The sequence below is a fragment of the Brachyistius frenatus genome, unplaced genomic scaffold (assembly GCF_029030835.1).
Source record: "Brachyistius frenatus isolate BFR_SWC_R1_liver_20210118 unplaced genomic scaffold, ASM2903083v1 Contig_109, whole genome shotgun sequence".
NCBI lineage: Eukaryota > Metazoa > Chordata > Actinopteri > Embiotocidae > Brachyistius > Brachyistius frenatus.
This window is the reverse complement of record NW_027210708.1, coordinates 1,345,155-1,366,653: the sequence shown is the minus strand read 5'-3', so window position 1 is coordinate 1,366,653 and position 21,499 is coordinate 1,345,155. Positions and strand designations below refer to the sequence as shown.

Below are 21,499 nucleotides of genomic sequence, written 5' to 3'. Positions count from 1 at the left end.
AAGGATTTGGAGATGTTTTTAAACACATCATTAAGTATGAGTACCGCTTTATTATATTGTGTAATTAATTAATAATGATGTGTTTATACATTAGTTATGGATTCTTCACGGGAGGAGTTATAGCCTCTAGTGTCCTAATATCAGCTCACAACGACATTATAATGAGTCATAAACTAGTCATCAAATATTTACACACAGTGCTGCCTTTAAATACTAAATAGAAGGAAACAAAGTCAAATCTGATCCTCCTTTTCATGACTGAAAATTAGGCTTTCTGCTAATAACCATTATTAATGCGTCTTTACTGCCGTCTCCAATTAATTAGGAACCCTGCTGAGCTTTGTCTCCCCCTGGTGGCGCGATCACATCTTACACCCTTTGTTAATAACATCTGGCCTCATGTCCCCGTCGTCCCACACTCTCCTCTGCGTGGTCGTCGTAGCCGAATCACAGAAGCCTTATAAATAGCACGCAGGAATCAAATATTTATTGTCCCTGTTCGCGTGTCCCTCTCCCTGAAGTGGACGGGCGGACAGACAGACAAACAGACAAGCAGACAAACAAGACAGACAGACAGACAGACAGATAGACACACACACACACACACACACACACACACACACACACACACACACACACACACTGCTAAACTCCTGCAGCACAAGAAGAAAACGCCACCGGTACAGTTAACCCACACAAAAAATTTAATACCCTTCGTGAGGGGATAAATGGTCCAAACTTTGACATACTAAATAGGGAGAGGTGTGATGACACAGGTTTTTAATGTAAAAACTTGCAGCCAACACCCAAATGCTTTGTAAAAAGTCATGTGACATATGACTTACTTACTTACATAGTTAGTACACATACACCAATGTTTTAATATACTTATATATGTCTTTTTTGTTTGTGTTCTTTTATCTAGACCAGCCAGATACAGTACCGATTAATATACAGCCACATCTGGAACAATACCTATTTAACATCATACAGTCCGGCCGTCAAAGAGGACTCCATGGCAGGTTTCTGGGTCCGTCCTCTCTACACTAACATTAAAAATCGGCATTTGTAAAACTCTGCTCTGTTTTCTTCTTAGTTATTATTATTGTATAGACGGGTGGTGATACTTGTCCTTGTATCTCGTGTCTTCTGTGCAAAAGTTTTTGTTTTTTTCTTTTTTTAAAGAACCCAAAACATGATTGACATAACAGGATACCTGGCTGTTCACTTTACAGTTATGATGAAGTTTTTTTTTTTTTTTTTTTCAATTATTTTTCCTTTTTTAAACAATTAAACAGTCACATCTAAATGCCCCCCCCCCCCCCCCTGGCATGTCACAGAAAAAGGAGAAAATTAAAAATCCAAAAAGTAATGCTTCCCATTATCAGGACGGGAGGCGATGAGAGAGAGGAAAGTTTATGACTACAGTGAGCAGCATCCTCCATTCGTACATTTTTTTTTTTTTAGAATAAGGCACTGCTGCTTAAAGAAAGGACATGGCCAACAAACCTCTCTGGGAGTATGATGGGGAGGCAGGATGAAATGGGACTGTGTTCTTCTCCAGCAACTCGCAGAAAGTCTGCATGTGTCATGAATGTGCTTGTGTTTATCAGTCGCTGTGTGAAGGGGAAGTGTGTGTTGTGTTTTTACATGTGTTATGTTTGGTGAGTGGCTGAGCCAGCTTGTTTTTTTTAGTTTGTTTTTTATTTGGCTACACTTTTCCTCAGACTGTGCTCTCGAGCATCCACTCGGTGCTGCTGAACGTAACTCTCCTGTTGGCGAGCGGCGATGACTCCATGTTGAGCTGGTTGGTGGACTTGTGCCACCTCGTCCTCGCTCTGCGTGGGTAACTGTGACTCTGAAATATGGAGTAATCCCCACCGTCGAAGGAGAATCTGTGCCTAGTTCGTGCCAGCTCATTAGGGAGCAGCCCCATGTTGGCCAGGGTGCTTTTCTTGTCCTTGAGCCGGGGAGCCTCCTTGGTGCCAGCGTTGGGGCCTATGAGACACAGGGACATGGTGGAGCCCGTCAGGCTACTGTCTGTCTGCGTGTCCTCGGACGGAGGGCCGGAGCGCTGTGCATCCAGGCTGGTTCTTCTCTTCATCTTGTCTGTCGCCAGCGGAGGCAGCTCCACCTCCAGGATGGTGGTGGTGGCTGCTGGATGCTCCTTCTTATCGCTGTCCACCCTCAGCACGAGCGCCATGCACTCCTTGGGTGCCGGGGCTTCACGCAGGCCCTCGTCAGAGGGCTGCTTGGAGGTGGAGCGCTGCAGCCGCTGCTGGCTGCCGTTGGTCTGCGAGTGCATGCTGGAGCTGACCTTGGTCTTGCTGTCCTCCGGGCTGCTGTAGGCTTTGTAACGGATCATCAGGATGATGATGAACACCAGCACCGAAGCAACTATTATACCGCCGATAATGATGATCATAGTGCCTCCCAGGAACTGGCTGTGCATGAAGCGGCACTGGCTCACCTCGCTGGCCGTGTGGAACTGCACGCAGCCAACTACACGCGTGGCCGTTAATGATGTGATGCCGTCGTCGTACACCGCCAACACGCAAAGGTCGTACTCCCGTCCCGCAGCCAGATCATTGATTAAGAAGTTCTTGCTGGTGGATGGGATCATTCTGCAGAGAGAGAAAACAGCGTGGCGGTGAAGATGTACAGGACTAATCATGATAATTAAAACACCCACGTACACTGTTTTGCACATGGTGTATTCAATCACACAAAAGGCAACAGGGCCTTTGACGCTGACGCATTAGACGTCACTTATTCTGGTCGACAAACATAAAACCCCCCACACTTTGTTAAAGTTGGATTATGAGAGAATGCTCATGAAATAGCTGAAAGAAGTTGCTCCATCGGCTTTATAAATAAAATGACAACTAACGTGATAAACAAGGGAGAACATACTCGCCGTCTCCAGAATAAGTCACAACAACTGCAGGACAATTGACGCATGATGGGATGTGTGAATACCTGAGGTCACAGTTTGTCGGCAACCGTGAGATTACTCGACTCTAAATACGAAGGAGAAAGGCATTGTCTCCAGGTCAACACAGGCGTTAATATAATTAGAAGCTTGTTCCTTTTCCCTGAAGGGGGACTTTGATGGTTATCATTTGTAGGTAATAATGTACCACCTAAAGACAAAACAACACTCAGCTCCATGCTGAAGCAGGATGAGAAAATTATACAGGAGAGCTACTCATTATATCAGATAAAAAAAAAGAAAAGAAAAAAAAAGGAGAGAAAGTCAACCACTATTATTAACTCACTGCATGAATACATGAATCCTGAAATACTTCTCGGTTTAATAGATTCAGGTCATATGCGTCACATATTGCATAAGAAACACACAACGTATTTTTTTCACATTTTTACAAGGTAGTTTTTACCTACAATTTTTAAAAGGGGTGAGCTCATTATGCATAAGCATGAACAATTTCTAATAGTTACTACGGGTTATTCATTTTGTTATATTCTCTTCCCAATTGTATGAATAATTGCAGCTGAATTTATACATTATATTGTGACTAAGTAATTTGTCTACAATGACAATGTATTTGTATTCCTCTACTTTTTGCATGCGAATAATGATGAAAAGCAGCAAAGTCATTTTCAGGGAGTACTTATTACTGAATTGTATTTGAAATTCTCAGCTACTTTTTAAACTTTACATACAAAACATATGATAAGTATCTAAATTTATACAATAGATTATTGATCAAACTCTCTCAAATTATGAAATGGTTAAAATCAGCTCAACTCCTTACAACATTAAAGTAGGTGCTCCTTGTTAATACAGACATACATATATATATATATATATATATATAGGGCCATATACATAAATATCACTCCCCATATCTCAAACTCTGGAGGTCAGAAGGTCATTCCTGACAGCAGCCATCAAACTTTATAACACCTCCATCAGAGCATCTCGTGCACACTGGGAGCCAATACCGACCTCATATAAACTTTTAGTTTTTAGGAAACATTTTGCACAAACTTTGTATCTTAACTATTATTTTATCATAATATACTACTATTTACTGTATATTTATTATCTTGTTTTTCTTACATTCTTCGGTTATTTCTGTCCTGAGCTGACGTGAGTGAGTATGCCGTTACAATTTCACTGTGGGGACTAATAAAGTATTTCTGATTCTTATTTCTGAAATTCCCACACAAAGAAAACAAAACAGTCAAATCGAGGCAAGAAAAACACATGCGACATAACAAACATGTGACGTCATTGACGATAAAATAAAAGGTGAAGAGTTTGTCAATATAAAAAGTATTCAAACCAACGTTCATCTAATTGAACCGAATAAAAATGAGCAATATACGTATAAAAAAACAACAACAATCAGATAAAATTCCTACCATACCTCACTTTATCAGTGCATGTGAAGTTTGCCAATCCCCAATCCAAACAGAAGCATATCATGATATTAAAAAAATTCGAAATAAATAATAATAAAAATAACAAAGACAATCACCATAGTGATTAGATTAAGCCGTCGTCAAGCCCTAAATGAGGGTCGAACCCATTTCACACCTGATTGATATTTAAACATATATGATATTCTAAATATATGTTTGTATATTATATTTACATTTACTCAAGTGCTATACTTAATTACTCAGACCTCTATTCCACTACACTTCATAAGAAAATATTGTACTTATACTCTGACAGCTGAGCTTTAAAAAAAAAAAAAATCAAAAATATGAACACAAATTTATGTAACTAAACTTAAATTAATCCTGTCACAACCTGTCAGATGCATCTTGTTATGTATTAAAGGTGCCAGAGGAAAAATGAAATTTTTAATGTGCTATTTTGAACTTGCAGTAAGTAAATACTTCTTTAGCCACTACAGCTAAGCCTATCAGTAGAACCACATCTAATCACACTGTGTTCTTACCAATTAATGGTTGCAACATTAACGACACAAACTGTTACATGCTGTTATTGTTGTTGTCATATTATGTTTTAATGATGCTGAAAAGTCAATTTAATCCACGAGGGTGCTGGACTCACCATATATTAGGCTGCTTGCAACAGTCAACTCAGTCACAGTGTAAAACCTAATTACTGAAAATGGGAAAAACTTTAGTGCACCATACAGTTTGTGCGTATTAAAGTGCCCTCAAATGTGTTTTAATTTATGGATAAATCCCCTCTTGGTTTATTGCCCTGATTGCTCTATAGGAGTTCTGCTTATTTCTAGACCACTTAATCATATTGCATCTTTGGGGTGTGTCAATCTGCCGTACTCTACTGGTGTGTCGTTCAGCAGATGGTAACTCCAGATGTCTCACCTTTCCACATGTCCCTGCTGGAACCACCCTTTTCCTCCCACCATCCATCCCGGCTCCAACATGGCTTACCTGTACACCAGCGTATCGTCTGCTGTGCTGTTGTACTGAATCTGGTACATCCTGATGCCGGGGATATGGCGCTCAGATGGCCAGCGGATCACGGCGGAGGAGGAGGTCAGCTCGGTGACCATCACCCTCCTGTCCTGCTTGTCGTAACCCTTGGTGTCATTGCCAGATTTGGAGGAGGTGGTGATGTCGGAGAGGCCGGGGTCCTCACGCATGTGGCCCGTGTTGTTGACAAACAAGGGTAAGGGGATCATGTTGATCTCGACAGCAGCTGTGGCGATGCCTGCGGCGTTGGAGGCGACACAATTAAATGCCCCGCTGTCCTTCAGCGTGGTGATGAGAATATCAAGGGTGCCATTATCATACAGGATGGTGCGGGAGTTATTAGGCACCAGCTTGCCGTCTGGAGACTGCCAGTGAATGTCTGGGTCCGGATCACCAACAGCTTTGCATTTAAGGGTCACACCCTGCCCCTCCATCACATAGGGTTTAGTGGCGATGTGTTTGGTGATCAGTGGAGGCTCACAGATAAACTCCTCCTCCTGGATGGACCAGAAGTATTTGTCCATGAGGTGCTCTGGTGAGGCACAGGTCTCCAGATCGTCCTCTCTCGTCAGCCTGCGCAGCCACAACAGCTCGCAGTTACAGTGAAGGGGGTTCCCGCCAAAACTCACGGCCAGAGTCGATGAGCTGGAGCCTTTGGCATCGGACAGGACCTGAGCGTGCTGGAACAGGCTGTCTGGCGGCAGCTTCTGCAGCCTGTTGGAGGTCATGTCCAGGCGGACTAGCTTAGTGAGCAGTGTGAAAGTCCCCGCTCCGATGTGGTCAATCAGGTTGTGGTCCAGTGTGAGCGTGTTAATGTTAGTCATTCCCGCTATAGCTTCCCAGGGAAGGCCACGGAGGTTGTTATTGGACAGATCCAAGTCCTCTATGGTGGAAACAAACTCATCAAAGGAGGTGGGGGCCACCTGGTGGATCTGGTTGTTACCGAGGATGAGGTGCCGCAGGTTGATGAGGCCCTTAAAGTGGTCGCTTTTTATAACACTGAGGCGGTTCCCGTCCATGTGGAGCGCCCGCAGGGCACGCAGGCCGAAGAAGGCGTGCGGGGTGATCTGGCTGATGGTGTTACGGGACAAGGTGAGGTGGACCAAACTAGTCATGTTGAAAAAGTCTTTCTTGCGGATGATGGTGATAAAGTTGTCCGTGAGTCGCAGTTCGACAGTCCTGCGGTCGATGGTGGGGGGGACAAACAACAGACCGGTCTTAGCACAGAGCAGCGTCAGAGTCGGGGAGAGATGCTGGCAGATGCAGCGGCCGGGGCAGCTGTAGCCCTTCACCACAGCTGCACACAGCAGCAGGCACAGAACCAGCCGGTCCATTGTTGATCAGTTTCCAGGTCCTGTGTGTCAGACAGTCACAAAGAAATAGAGTCAAGAAAGAAATAAGACATTTTTGAATTAATAAATAGAATCATGGCCTTTATGAGAGTTTGCTGCAAAAATCCAGAGTCTGACCAAGATTGCTGAGACTGCTGGCAAGGTATCAATCACAAAATGAAATGGAGCTTTGCTGAAATAATGGCACCTGGGATGATGAAAGGCTGTGGCAACGCTGTCGGAAGCCCGTGTCTCTGTAGTCTTTTAATGGAAATGACTGAATGTCTTTCTGAGCCACCAGGCAGCATCACCACTGGACCATATAATTTCTTGAATGATCACAGGGCAGTTTTCCTGTATTTGGTAAGCATGCCATGTACATTTCTGTCAAATAACAAGTCCCAAGTGTTTTCGTTGCTCTGAATTTCACATCAGGGTGGAAAATTAAAGGTAGAAAAGGGCACTTGTCAAAAGTGCTCAAGGACTTTCATAACCTTTTCTTGCTCTCTGCTCTCCCCTACGCTTCTGAGATGTACTGCAAAATTAGACAGAAACCTGTCATGTAAATCCCTGCAAGAAAAAGCAAAGGTTAAAAACAGAGTAAATACAGCTTGTTTTCCAGTGCGCTCGATGGAGGAAATATTGGGTGATTCTCCGGTTTTAGAGGATGCTCTAATTCTCTGATTCCCATTTAGAGGTATTGATTTCACTCTGAGAGAACACGCCTGTGGTGACAGGAGTAAAAAGTGATCTTTGGCTGTGATAACCATAAGAGAACCCAGTGGAACACAAACAGCGATGTGCCGGTCATATTGCCAGTGGTTTTACCCTCTTTGGCGTCCATCTTGACTGTTCATGCCTGAAGCTGCACTGTTGATGAGAGAGCCTTCTAATGCTGATTAAGTAAAAGCATGAAAATTGACTGACACATAGGTTTCTGCAGCCTACACTTTCAGAAATGATGGTATTGGAAGGTACCTGACAGGCTGAGGTTCTACCATTTACTTCTGAAGAAAGGATGTATTTTCAAAGGGTTCTTTGTTCGACTGAAGGTTTCTCATCTAATTTCTTTCAAAGAACCCTTTTTGGAATAAAGAGCTCTTCAAAGATTGTGGAAAGCATGGTGCTAAGAAATGCTCAATTTTAATTAATAAATCTTCAAATGTTTACGCATGTAAACTCATGTCAAGGTCATTGGACAAACAGGTTGGCATTTCCCAGCATGCCTTCTTCCTTCTTAACTTTTGGGAATAAAGCAAAGTAATGGAAATAAATAAAATTAATTTTCAAATAATGAAAGCAGTTTTGGAACACTTCAAAAAAGGCAAATTAAGACACATTAAATTGGCTGTGACTCAAACCCATGACTCAGTATCTACTTATCTGCACCTGACACACTAGAGAGAGTTATGCTGTTGCTATTTGCAACATAACAGCTAATTGAGCACTGAACAGACCAGAAACTAATTTGTTAATTGATTAGTCACTGCAAGATGAAATACATTGTGTGTGTGTGTGTGTGTGTGTGTGTGTGTGTGTGTGTGTGTGTGTGTGTGTGTGTGTGTGTGTGTGTGTGTGTGTGTGTGTGTGTGTGTGTGTGTGTGTGTGTGTGTGTGTGTGTCGTAGGCTGTGGGGAAACCATGGAGACAAAAGTACATGATGTACAGCACTTACTGGGTGCTTTTATAAAGGGTGGCAAAGAATATGGTGATTTTAGATAATGAGACTAGCACTGCTATGATGATTGATATAACTGCTAAGCCACCATGTTAGTTTTGTTTCAACCACTGTAACTACAACTAACACAATTCGTCATGGATGGGGGGATTTTTGGGGTGAACTGGAGGGCAACAGTGGTGAGGGGTGTTAGAGCTGGGAATTGAGCTCAGCCTCCCAGAGGATGGGGTTTGGTGTGTGGGGGATGGGAGCGAAGAGCTGGTTGACATACAGATTTTATAGATATAGATATTGCCTGCTCTGCCACCTCTTCCTCTCTGACATATCAATAGTAATTACTGTGGTGTTGTAATTTGGCGAACTCTGCTTATTAGTTTGTTCACACCCCTTCCCTCTGTTAACTCAATGTGTGACCAACCGTATAGAGGTGTGATTACATGTCTATCCATGTAAGAATCGATACCAGAAGCTGGATTTCCTAGATAGTAATAAGAATTATTCCTGAAATGTATGTTGCTGTCCAGTCCCTAGTAGTTCATTATCACAGATTCAGTAAGCAAAGTTTTTTTTTGTGCATCTCACATGACAGGAATGTATTTTTACTGAAAGGTATCAAATATGAATTTACTTTAAAAAAGTGAAAACCTTGTGGAAGTCCTTCAGTTTTACCCGATTGTGTGAGAGTGGAGGCTCTCAGTATGGGCGTTGGAGGTCAGGCTTATTCACTCTTTTACACTGTCACCACTATTTCGTGCCCATACACCTACTGCTTTCCTTGGTGCCCGCATTACTTTGTTGTTTGTAGATGGCTTATGATTCATCTGGTGTAGTAAGGGGACATTGACATGATGCTGCTTACCATCTTGTTTTTCTCTACCCTTTCTGCTATGTCACCATTGTAGGAGATTACATGAATTCTCCTGCTCAGGACAGCCTGATGTGCCTGGCTTGTGTCCTGTCATTTTGCAGATTTCACTGGTCCTCTGCTTACTATTGACCTTTTTTCCTCAGGACCTACACAGGCCCTCCTGTTCTGTTGGCTTGTTCTCAAAGAGTTTTCCCCTACTTGTTCATGGTTGTTCTGAGATTTTTAGGTAAGAATTTTCTCAATGTAAATTGATAATTTACATTAGTACAACATTAGTAAAACAATGGACAAACACAATATACAATATATGGGATTCAATCATTTTTGCCACATCTGTAAAATAGGGCCTTTCGAGAACCCTCAAAAGACAAGAAGGTATAGGCAAAATCCTTATAAAAAGTTATTTTTGGAGCCCCCTGTGTATCAGTTTGAGAGGAAACTCTTGGAGTAGAACCCCTAGTTAGGTTGGAGCAGAAACCCTTGTAATATAAAAGGGTTCTAGGTAGAACTCCCCCCAGGTTGGTTCTAGGTGTAATCCTTGGAATACAAAAGGGCTCTTGAGAGAAGACCAAATTGGTTTTAGGTAGAATCCTTGGACTATAAGTGTTCTAGGTAGATCCCTATAGGTTGGTTCAAGGTGAAACCCTTGTAATATAAAAGGGTTCTAGGTAGACCCCCCCTTGGTTGGTTCAAGGTGAAACCCTTGGAGTATAAACGGGTTCAAGGTAAAACCCTCTGGGTGATTTGTAGCAGAAACCCTAGAAGTATAACAGGGACCTAAGTAGAACACCCTAGGTTGGTTCTAGGGAAAATCCTTGGAATATAAAATAGTTCTAGTTTGAACTTCCTTGTTTGGTTCTAAGTGAAACCCATGGAATATAAAAAGGTTTTTAATGTAGAACCCACTTGGTCAAATCTTGTTAGCACCCTTAGAATTAAGGAAAGGTTGTAGATTGCACCCCCAGAGAGTGTTCTTTTAGGTCCATTATATAGAATACATAGAAGTGTTCTCTGTAGAACCTCTCATTAGGGGTTCTGGGTGGAACCTTTACCAGACAGTTCTAGGTAGAACCCTCTGAAAGGGTTACAAATATGCCCTCTCTAGTGGGTTCTACCAGGGACAAGAAAGGGATCTCCTATGGGGACAAGCTAAGGAACCCACTATGGTTCAAACTAGTACCTGTATTTCTAAGAGTGTACCAGTCCACTCAACCCCACAGGGTGACACTTCTCTTCCCTGCCAGATTCAGTGGGTCAATTAACAGCACTGCCTGCTTTTTAGAGGTCCAGCACAATTATTTTAATTTGCTCTGGTAAAGCTGGCTGTAGATTTGAAATACAAATGGTGTCTGTTTTTCACAATTTGTGAAGCCTTATCCAATTTGTCATGACTAATTTTAGAGCCCCTTTATCTATTTTCCACCATGTTGAGGTGGTGCTGACATCCTTAACACCACTGATTTTGTTCCCCTTTGTGCCCAAAAGCAAAATCATCTAATGCTCACACTACCAGAAGCCAGAAATTAAATTAAATTTAAAAATGCCTGTGGTAAAATTCTCGGAATATCTTAAATGCCACGTCAAATTCCCTTACAAAAAAACACAAATACAGATGTATCTGCATAAGCTAAGTGCTCTTCCTCCATTTCTCAAGCTTTACTCTATTTATATGCTTGGACAAACACTCTTTTTTTTTTTACTCACCTTAAACTAACTGAACTTGATTTGATGAGAGTTGTTATGTTTAAAAAAAGTGAGAGAAGTAAGAACTGCTGGTGGACTGCTGTCATTTTACATCAACTGCCGTTGCACTTGGATTACACACACACACACACACACACACACACACACACACACACACACACACACACACACACACACACACACACACACACACACACACACACACACACACACACACACACACACACACACAGACTACTGTCTGACAGACAACAAGGCACCTCGGTAACTATGGAATACTGCTGTCCAATCAGAGTACTCATTAAGATCTGGGTTTGTATGATGTCATTATCTGATCGACGCAGAACAGCTCGAAGCACTGAACCAGTGGGATAGTTTCTCCAAGACGGCTGATAAAATGTACTCAACACAGACAGTATTACTTCTATGTTACACACCTGGTCACTGTAGCATTAGACTGTATTGAAGTATGATACTAAACCAAGACTTTTGTTTTGACAAACTCTGCAGGCAAAGCTAAGACTTCCAAATCCAAGACAGAGCCACCAAAATACAAAATGCATACGTGGTTATTTTCTGTGATCAGACACATTTATACTGAGGTTAAACCCCTTTTTTGAGGAAAAAACTCACACTAGGTGGTATACTGAGCGGGAACATTTCTGAGCCCCCCACAGAGGATTTATTTATTTAGCAACGCTCGTTTATTGTTGTCTAAATCAATTCTCTACATTTCTAAAGACTCAAAACTATAGAGCAGGCCGAAGTACTTCCCATAAAACAGATTCCTTTATGAGAGCTGCTTGCACTGGTTTGTTAAATTTTAATATAAGAGTGACCTTGCCTGATAGTGTTAGTATTCAGATGCTAACTAGGCCACAAAGCCTGTGGTTTCTCAGAGGACCATCTGTGCCAGAGCATTTCCTGCCACACCGTCGAGGATACTCTATTGATCTTTCACCATCTCGGGGAGGAGGTGGGTGGTGGGTGTGTGGGGGAACTTTGTTGCCACGGCAACAGAATGTAGGTCTTTGAATTACATTAAGATGATATTGAGCTGCCCGAAAAAGCACGCCTTCACTCTTAATAGCTCCTGAGAAGGTAAGACAGGATGTGACCAGGTGTATGAATGGCCGAGGAAATTAAAAGAAAAGGACAGCTCCGCCTGACATTTCTATCTTTAGTATGTTGCTTAATATCAGTGCCACCGAATGGATATGCGGCGAGCAGGCGAAAGCACAGGGTGAACTGGAGTTTAGGTTTGTTTTTGTGTCAAGTCATGCCGGAGTACAAACTTAAACAAGGGATTACTGTGATGGATGTATAGAGTTTGAATTAGTTTGCATTCACATTGGGCCATATTCAGGTTGATTTCATTTATTTAATCTATTGAAATAAAATGAGGAAATCACTCGCGCGTACATCGATACCTATGAACTCATACAAATATTTACAATAACTGCATATTTATAAAGTATGTCTGAGAGGCATAAAAACTTGTAGACCTGCAGAAAATAACAACGAACTATCTGAGCAGCAGAAATATGAAATATGAATACAAATCCAGCCAATGGTGAAAAATAAACACTGAAATGATGACACTCGTTTGACGAAATATCCAAACTAAATATTTTTTTTTAAATTAAACTAGTGAGAATTGAAGCATTGTATAAGTCAAACGAATTCTAAAAATCATTACTTCATTTCCTCATAAAACTATCTGTCAATAAAAAGTCCTCCGGTTGTGTTTTAATTAGGTTCTTTCTTTTAAATCAAATTTTGTCTCAATAACACTGGTTAAAATACACATCAGAATTATTATAGAAAATGCAGGACTGCATCTATAAAGCTAAGTAGCTCCTTCCATGGAAACTAATCAGAGATGACTCATATGTATTTGAGGTGTTTTGTAGTGGGTGGAAAGAAAATCATGAATTTAAAAAGCTGGAGGGTGAGTGAGATAACAAACTGCAGTGTTCACGGCGGCAGCAGGCGGGACTTGTTTGCAACTTGTGGTATTGCCAACCGTGACATCAGTCACATGGGGAAGGAAGTTGTTCTTGCGTCAGGAGGTCAGATACCCCCTTCAGTTAGTGAGGCAAGGTTTTCATTTTCTATTATCAAATTCTTATACAGTGTTTTGGCAGTTAGTTCCTGGTATGCTATGCATTTCTGTGAGAGCACATTTTAACATATAGAAATCTGCTCAAAGTACAGACTTCTTCAGAGGCACTATTGGCTGGAAGTAATCTTTTTTCAGCCCTTCTCTTGGTGGGGATGCTCCATATTGTTGGCTCGGATCCTCTAACTAACTTTGTGGGAGTTTCTGCCTCTTGATGCTGATTCACACGGTTGCTCTGTCTATCCTGCGTAATGGTTGTAGATTTTTCTACTGCACGTTGGTTGTGTGCTGACAATCGTCTTGCCAATGACACCGCACCAAACCTGATGGCAACTAGAGTTGAAAAGATTACCCAGTTTATCAATAAATCAGGATTACCTGACAGAAAAAAATTCACAATCATTTAATTGTTTAACTATGAGGTGTGCTTTTGTCTTCAGGAGCCAAAATGTGTATGTTTAATTTGTGTTTGTTTGTCGGGCTGCACACCTGCTGTGACTCGGTGTTTCACCTTTTCTTTTACCTGCTCAATGCATGGCGGCACTGAGACAGTAAAAAAGTATTATCTGTTGACCGTCATCGCTATTTTGTATTACCATGGATACGTTTTGTTTAATTTTCAGTAACTGTTAGTATTTTTGTGTTAATTAATAAAACTCTTCAGGATGTATTTTGTTGAAGCGTGTCACAGGCATAAGCTTAACTCAGCCTCTTAACGGCTTCTTTAATGGTTATAGTTGCTACAGTCTTTGTCATATTGTAAATATAAGTTAGTTTTGGACTATCGATTGCAGTAGGGATGTCACGAGAACCAATACTTCAGCACCAATTCAATAGAACCCTTATATTGCGGTAACAAAAATCCCATCATACATAATAAAAAATAACAACGTGAAATGAAAGCAACAAGTCTGCTGCAACTTTTGGTTAAAAAAAAAAAAAAAAGGTCGTGCATCATGTTTTACATTTGAGTGGCTGATCCGGAACAAGTTAGGGAAACCCAATGCAAAGGGTGTCACCGAGCAGTTTAATTGAGGGATCCCGAACACATTATTAAATGTTACCTTTTGCTAACCATAAATAAATGCACTAATCACAAACCTGCACCAGGCATGTACATGTGAATACATTACAACACACTGCCACCCACCCACACACAAACACAGGAGAATACATGCAAAAACACAACTGCATGGCTTCACATGCATGTAATTACACATTAACAAACAGACAAACACCGCTGAACATCTTGAGAAAAAACAGCAACTGCTGAAGAGGACAAAACAAAGAAAAGAATAAAATAACGCTGCATGTGCCACGTGGTTTCCTGCCTCCAACAAATACGAGGGTGTGTGTATCAGTTAAAGCAAAAAATGCTCTTAATGGGTCACACATTCACAATATAAATCTGTTAAAACATATAAGAAATCATAGTGTCATTATCAATGAGTCCAAATGAAAGCCAAGAGATGTCGTCTGAAAAAAGTTTTCCTCTCTGCTGCTACATTCCTAACACGCCATCTTCACATCTTCGCATCTTCACAACTTTGAGAAAAGTCGTGAAATCCATAAACTGCGCTGTCAATCTTCACTTTAACAGCCATAAGAACAGTTTGAATTTCAGCTGCTCACGTCCACCTACATGGTGCAAGTCCACGATAATATTGTTGGAGATTTTAATTAGGGCATCCACAATCTCTCCAGGATATTGTCATAATTTAATAAGTGGGAAGAAGAAAGGGCTTTAGTAACTCACACTATCTCATACATCATAAAACGGTCACAAGGCGATGACACACAAAGTATTGTCCCTTTAATTATTGCCCACTGTGACAATAATGTAAAGGCATTTTTACTACCATCATTAAACTGGACAGGAATGTGCTATTACCAATCTGGCTGTTGGACAAAAGAACAAGCAATTCGAAGACGTCACATTACGTTTTTCACAATTTTCCCACTTTTTATAAACCGAAAAAATATAAAAATTTGCAGAAAATTGATAACTGAATTAATCATTCCAGTTTTCTGGACACTTATGGCAGACATTGTTCCCGATTTTATGACATTTCATAAACCAAAAGAAAATTAATTACAGAGGAAAATAATCTGCAGTTGAATTAATAATAAAAAAATAGTCTGTTAGTGGCAGCCCTGTATAGTAATTACGGCACATGACAATAAATGTGACATTGAAGTGCATATATACCAACGGATATAGTGCGTCCCTAGCTGAGACAAACATGTGCCCAGAGGCGGTAGATCGTAAGGACATCTTCTGGACATGACTTTGTCAGGAAACGGTAAATGCCAATTAGACGGTGCCGGCAGTGAACTGCTAGCTGCCCTTGTGTGACTCTTGTCAGGATGCAGGCACAATTATTGACAGCTGGGTTCATCGGAGTCAGTTCTGTTTCCACTACTGGATGGCTAAACCGAAGCTGCTCGGTCCCGAGGATTTCTGGTCACATCTCATCAGGGGGCGGGGGTGGAAGGTGTTGTCGCAAACAGGAGTGGCATTTACATATTATAATTATGTCTGCATGCAAAGACAGTCTATTCAATTACATCCCATTTAAAACTTTCAATGAAGAAGAGGTAAGAAGCACAAACCACTACAGCTCCATAAACTTTAATTGTAAGAGCTTTGCTAAACCAGACAGAGAACATTAGGGTTGTATCGACATTGCACAACGACCGTCGTGCACCTACTGATTGAACAATGGGGTGAATGATTGTCATCTTTTACCTGCTACTGTTCATTGTAATTTGAATTCTTCCCCTTACAGATATAATCAACCCCCTATAGCTCTTTCTACAAATACAAATTACTGAAATTCAAATATGCTTTTAACCAAAACTGTTTAAGGTAAAATAACATCACATTCCGCGAGTTATGGCGGTTTAGTCAATCAATATTTCTGACAGCATGTGTGTACTCTTGAGTATTGCCTGCTAAATGACAGGCAACATTTATTTACATACAAAAAGGGAATGGATTGAAGGAGGTACTTGTAATTAACTGCAATAAATGGTGTCATCTCACAGAGGAAAATCTCCCAAATCGGGGTTTATGAGTTGGTGAAAAGTGCCAATATCCCAGAGATCTAAGTTGGCATCCATTTTATTTATCTTTTATCTGCTTTGTCGAAGCAACAGCAAACATTTTAAAGCTAGTCCAATTTAGTATCCAGACAATATTCACCTGTGACGGGCTGGAGAATTTTTGCCATTTTGCCTAATTAAATACATGATCGAAATAACTGATTTTGAAATATGAATAAATCATATTAGTCCTGCATCATACTCTTTCCTCCATTTCTTTAAGCATTTCTTTACATCAGACAATCTTTACAAATAATCCTACTATGTAACGCTCCCTAAAAATGTTAGACAACTTAAATAATCAGAGGAGAAATTATCTTGATTTACACTAATGACATATGAACGCTTTTCCATGTGAAGTGATTGTTTCTTGCTTTTAAAAGTCTCACAGCCCACATAGGTGGCACGTCTCTGCACACAATGCTGATTAGTCTATCTCCACCGTATTCTTCTCTGAAATACTATCGCTGATCACAAGGACCACATGATGCAAGATGGGATTATTGCGCAGGGTGTTGTTTCAACCGAACCACTTTATGCACAAATTGCTGAGAAAAAAACCCTTCTCTGACTGAATCCCATCTGTTAGCTCTCATCATTTTAGAAAACACAGGACAATGCACCGCCCTTTGATTTACCATGGTCAGTTGCCTAATTTAGATCTGCTGAGAGGTTTTATCTGAATTTCACACCTACAGAGGAAGAGAGCCTTTTTGAAGTTCACACTTTCAACAGAGAACTGCAGCAGTTGTGGTAAAGATTAACTGTTTCATGTTTAATGATAGCAGCACAGGAAAAGGTATCAAAATATGTCTATTTAGCAGAAGTAGCAGTGATTGAATATGAAAATTACGATTAAATAACATCAAAACCATGCAATGTAAGAAGTAACTATAGCTCCTAAAAAATTGCAGCGATGGAAAAAAATACAATATTTCACTCTGTGCTATAGTGGGTGTCTTGTAGAGTATAAAACAGCATACAATTAAAAAAAAAAAGTAAACTAAAGTACAAGTAGCCCAAAATCAAAGGTGCAATATGGAATTTTTTTGTTAGAAGCATTGAAAAAAAATAACTAAAATTATTATCAGAATGTGAATAATTAGCTGTTTTGACATCATGTCAAAGATGTTTACGTAATGTGTTGCAGACGAATCTACTCAAGTCAGCATGCCAACCCGCTAGCTCCGTCCCATTTTATCTAGTAATACCACCCCAAGCCTGAACAAGCGTTAGTGAGTCACCGTAGCGTCCAGTCTGCCCTCAGTCCACGACACGAAGATGAAGTTGTTACGATAAATGGATCGGTAAACACAAGGACGGCTGAAATTCTTTGAAAAACAGAAGTTGAACAGGAGTTACCGTCGGTGTTGTTTTCCACCGTCGGAGAGTAAATGATAGAAGGTAACTAATTGTACAACGTTACTGACAGTGTTCGTATATTTAGCGGGCTGTTTGTTGATGCGGGGTGCAGAGCGGTCCAGAATAGCCGTGAGTGAGTCGCTCAGTTAGCTTGTCACCTCACTGTCTACCGAACTAAAGCAAGTATGTAGCACACAAACAAATGCGGAGAGCAGACCTTGTTTGGACAATTTAAAAATGGAGCTTTAATGCACAAATTAATGACTGCACAAACGATGCCAAAAAAAAAACTTGCTTTTGTTGTGGACGTGCTTGCTAAAAAAAACAAAGACATGCAAGCTCTAATGTAAACTGTGGACATAACCGATCGTCATATTTGTAGCCGATCCACTACTGGGTCGATACATACTAACTTTACAATTATCAATTTTATTTGAAAACGTCCGCTACTAACTAATTAATGATGGATCGACAACATGCTAAATTAGACCAAACTGAAGAAACCTTAAAAGCCAAACTGAGGACAGACTGGACACTACAGTGACACACTACCGACCCTGAACGCACACCGGGGTACTATGGGGATGTTTTTAAATTGCACCTTTAAGCACTAACCATTTTCTTCCACTAAATGACATAAACAACCTGCTAATGTCAGAGTAGAAACCACCAATACACTTTTGCTTTACTGACCTCAGAACAGTGAATCATTAGCTCTAAAATATAAGTCTAAACTCAGCCTAGATGTTCTTTTTTTAGAGCCATTTTAAGGAAGTAGCATGCTGGGACATCAACAAACAGCTCGACAATACACACTGTGGCTGTTATTTGTTTCTCCGTGAAGCATTTTCTCTGACACCTTCCAAGAGATTGCTGAAGCGATGCTGACATATTTGTCCAAAAAAATGAACAGGGCACAGAAAAACAATCGGTGTCAAAAGCAGAAGCTGCAAGCAAACAAAAAGAGGACAGACAGTGACTGTGACTGACATCCATCTGATGGGATTTCAATTTCCAGGCTTATTTATTTTAAAATCCAACAAAGGTCGGTGACAAGAATTGGTGGTCACAAATGCTGCAGCAGCCCCATTGTCTCTTTCTGTAAGTAGTTGCAGCATGTGGTAACAGTTTTGGAATTTTTCTCACTGATGCATGCTTGTTTGTCCTCTACACTTTGTCATTTCACCCACTGACTTGCTGCATGATTATATTTCTCTCCTCTTGTTCCTTAGCATGCCCTCGTCGCATTGTGTGAGCTGAATAGAGCCTTTGAATTGGTGTCTTATGGTGCCACATTCTGCTGCAGTAATGCTAAGGAATCCACACTTGGTCTCAAATCCTCCTCCCAAGGCTACCCTGCTGCATTGATCCTTCTCTGTATGTACCCTTGCAAGGTATTATGCATGCCTGTTTTGTGCCTCACTGCCATGGCAGACTCAAGCAAAGAGCTCCAGATAGACGATGTATCAATTGGCTGAACTTACAACCTTTCCCGGTATTCATTTTACATCGAGACAACCATGCACGAGTCTACCATCAATATGAGCTGTGTCATATACTGAAGCTGGATCACTGACCAACTTGTTCTTAATTAAAGGAACAACTCCTGAACATTAATCAAAGTCATTATCAGCAAACAATAGAATCCCAATGAATCCCTTTAAATCAACTACAACAGTTACAGCAGCCAATACTTGGATTTTCTTCAAACACAAAAACATATGTCACTGTCACTGCATGGAAAATGATTTTGTCATTAAGGACAAAGCCGGTGAAATCGTCAGTTTCACACCGACGCCGCTGCCATTTTCCTATCCAGCGCCCACGTTGTTTAAAATAGGAAATGTACTCGCACCTATTTTAAGACCCATTGGTCTTAAAATTAGGTGTGTTCAGGCGCTTTGTTGATGTGTTCCGATATTGAGGCAGCTGAACGTAACTAAATCTGGATTTAATGAATGTCAGCGGCACCGTGCGTGTTGCTGCTTGTTTCTCATACAGGGACATGCAGCAGCGCACAAACTTGCATTAGATTGAAAAATCAAACAAGGTGAGATATTATTTTTGTAAATATCTATCTGCACACCAGCAGATCTGATTGTTCTGGAGAGAAATGTTCTTTTCTACAACTTGGCAAAACTTGGCGTTATAATAGCAATCCGCCAAGATAAAAGCACACCTGGCTTTTAATTGGATTATTTGACGTTACACCCAAAACACACCTGTGACAATAGTACAACTCCTGGAACGGGGCGCCGTATTTTGAGCTCAGATTATCTGCTGTTGAATTACTTAAAGTAGATTTGGACATGCGCTTTACCCCATGAGCCTAAATTGTTCAAATAAAGCATACCCTGTTCATCTTAATGATCTACGGGCTTTTCCTCTGATTACCAAGAACAATGGTTATTAAATGTGTGGTTTTAATCATAATAAATTTGGTGATCCTTTGGATTTTACTGCAGTGCTATTATTGGGTCAATATGCAAAATATAAATGAACAATAAGTTGAAAATGATGCGCTACAGAGAAGGCAGCACGTCTTTTCAAACCTGTCCACACTGGGTGTTTTGTGCTAATTAGCAGGAACACACGTGAAACTAATTTGAAAAAAACCTGGTAATATCAGTCACTTAGCTTTGTTGCTGCATACTAGCATGGTAACAGCAGCATTTACCTCAGGATAGCGCTGTGCATGCAGCCCTGCAGAGCTGTTAGCAAGTCTTGTTAACTTGAAGCATTTCGTTGCTCCTCAACTGGACCGTAGAGACATGATGTGACCTCATTCATCATTTTGTAAGTCAAATACAAAGTTAATATCCAATGTGTACCTTCTCCTCTCTGACCAAAGTATCATTTAATTAACAGCAGCGATTGAGATTTATTGCCAACAGGATCCACATGAATAAATCTTCTGAAATAACTGGACGCAATAATGGAAAATTCATACCGCTGTAATTGATACAGAAGACAGTGACCCAAAATCGCCGAAGGCTGTAATGCTAGCGAGTGTGTGCTGCTACCTCAGAGGGAGGCGGCTCTGACTGCATGTGATTCACGCAGCGTACACAAATATTGGACTGCACAGCTTCAATTTGACACACTTCATAAGAAAGCCCGCGCAGAGCAGAGGATTAGGCAGAACTTTTGTCAAACATATTTTGAGGGCTTCACTTAATCCTATTTCTGTGTCAAATAAAGCACCTTGTAATGTCAATACATGCATACAGAGTGGCAGTAAACTCACACGAGGTGTTGATATACACGGCTTCGGCCCAAGAGAATGAATTAAAGTGAACACTTGCTGCACTTCATCACCGACCGGTCACTTCGTTTGCTGCAACTCCATGGAAAAAAAAAACAAAACAACATCCATCTGAATTCTACGCACCAGTTGTTTTTATAAAGTGTAATTACTGGATTTGCATTGGCACTGATGTTGTTTTACTTTTGTTTTGGGGGTGGCTGCAGCATAAACAATTGGTGACGCGTTGGTGTTTTCTCATTTAAAAAAAAATGTAATCCTCAAACTTCAGAGCCGGATTAACCCACTACAGAGTCCCACTGCAACAACGGTTGAGCCTTTTCCCGAGTGGCACAGAAAACGGATCCGCTTTAGGGTTTGCTGATTTGCGGTTATTTGATTGAACGCATTTATTATCTATTCTTATGCATCTCATTTCTTTTCTATATTTTTAAATGTTCCTTTATATCTATTTTTATGTGAAACACTGCATGTAATTCTCTTGCTGTAAAGCACTTTGAGCTGCTTTTCTTGTATGAAAGGTGCTATACAACTAAAGTTGATTATTCTTATTTGTTTTGTTTTAAATATCAAGCATATATCAAGTGAGCACAACGGCATCTGCAATATCTAAAGTAAAAAAA

General features: G+C 40.7%; 1 protein-coding gene across 4 annotated transcripts in view; it reads right to left on the bottom strand.

Annotated features, from left to right (window-relative positions):
- Window positions 1–681: 681 nt before the first annotated feature.
- The window catches only part of lrfn1 (leucine rich repeat and fibronectin type III domain containing 1), a 159,958-nt gene continuing 139,140 nt past the window's right edge, over window positions 682–21,499 (bottom strand). For all 4 annotated transcript variants that reach the window (XM_069712360.1, XM_069712359.1, XM_069712356.1 and 1 more), the window contains 2 exons: window positions 5,401–6,796; window positions 682–2,624 (listed from right to left, as the gene is read on the bottom strand). In XM_069712360.1, coding sequence (XP_069568461.1) covers window positions 1,724–2,624; window positions 5,401–6,776 — 2,277 coding nt within the window. In that variant the 5' untranslated portion in view covers window positions 6,777–6,796 and the 3' untranslated portion in view covers window positions 682–1,723. The remainder of the gene's footprint in view (window positions 2,625–5,400; window positions 6,797–21,499) is intronic.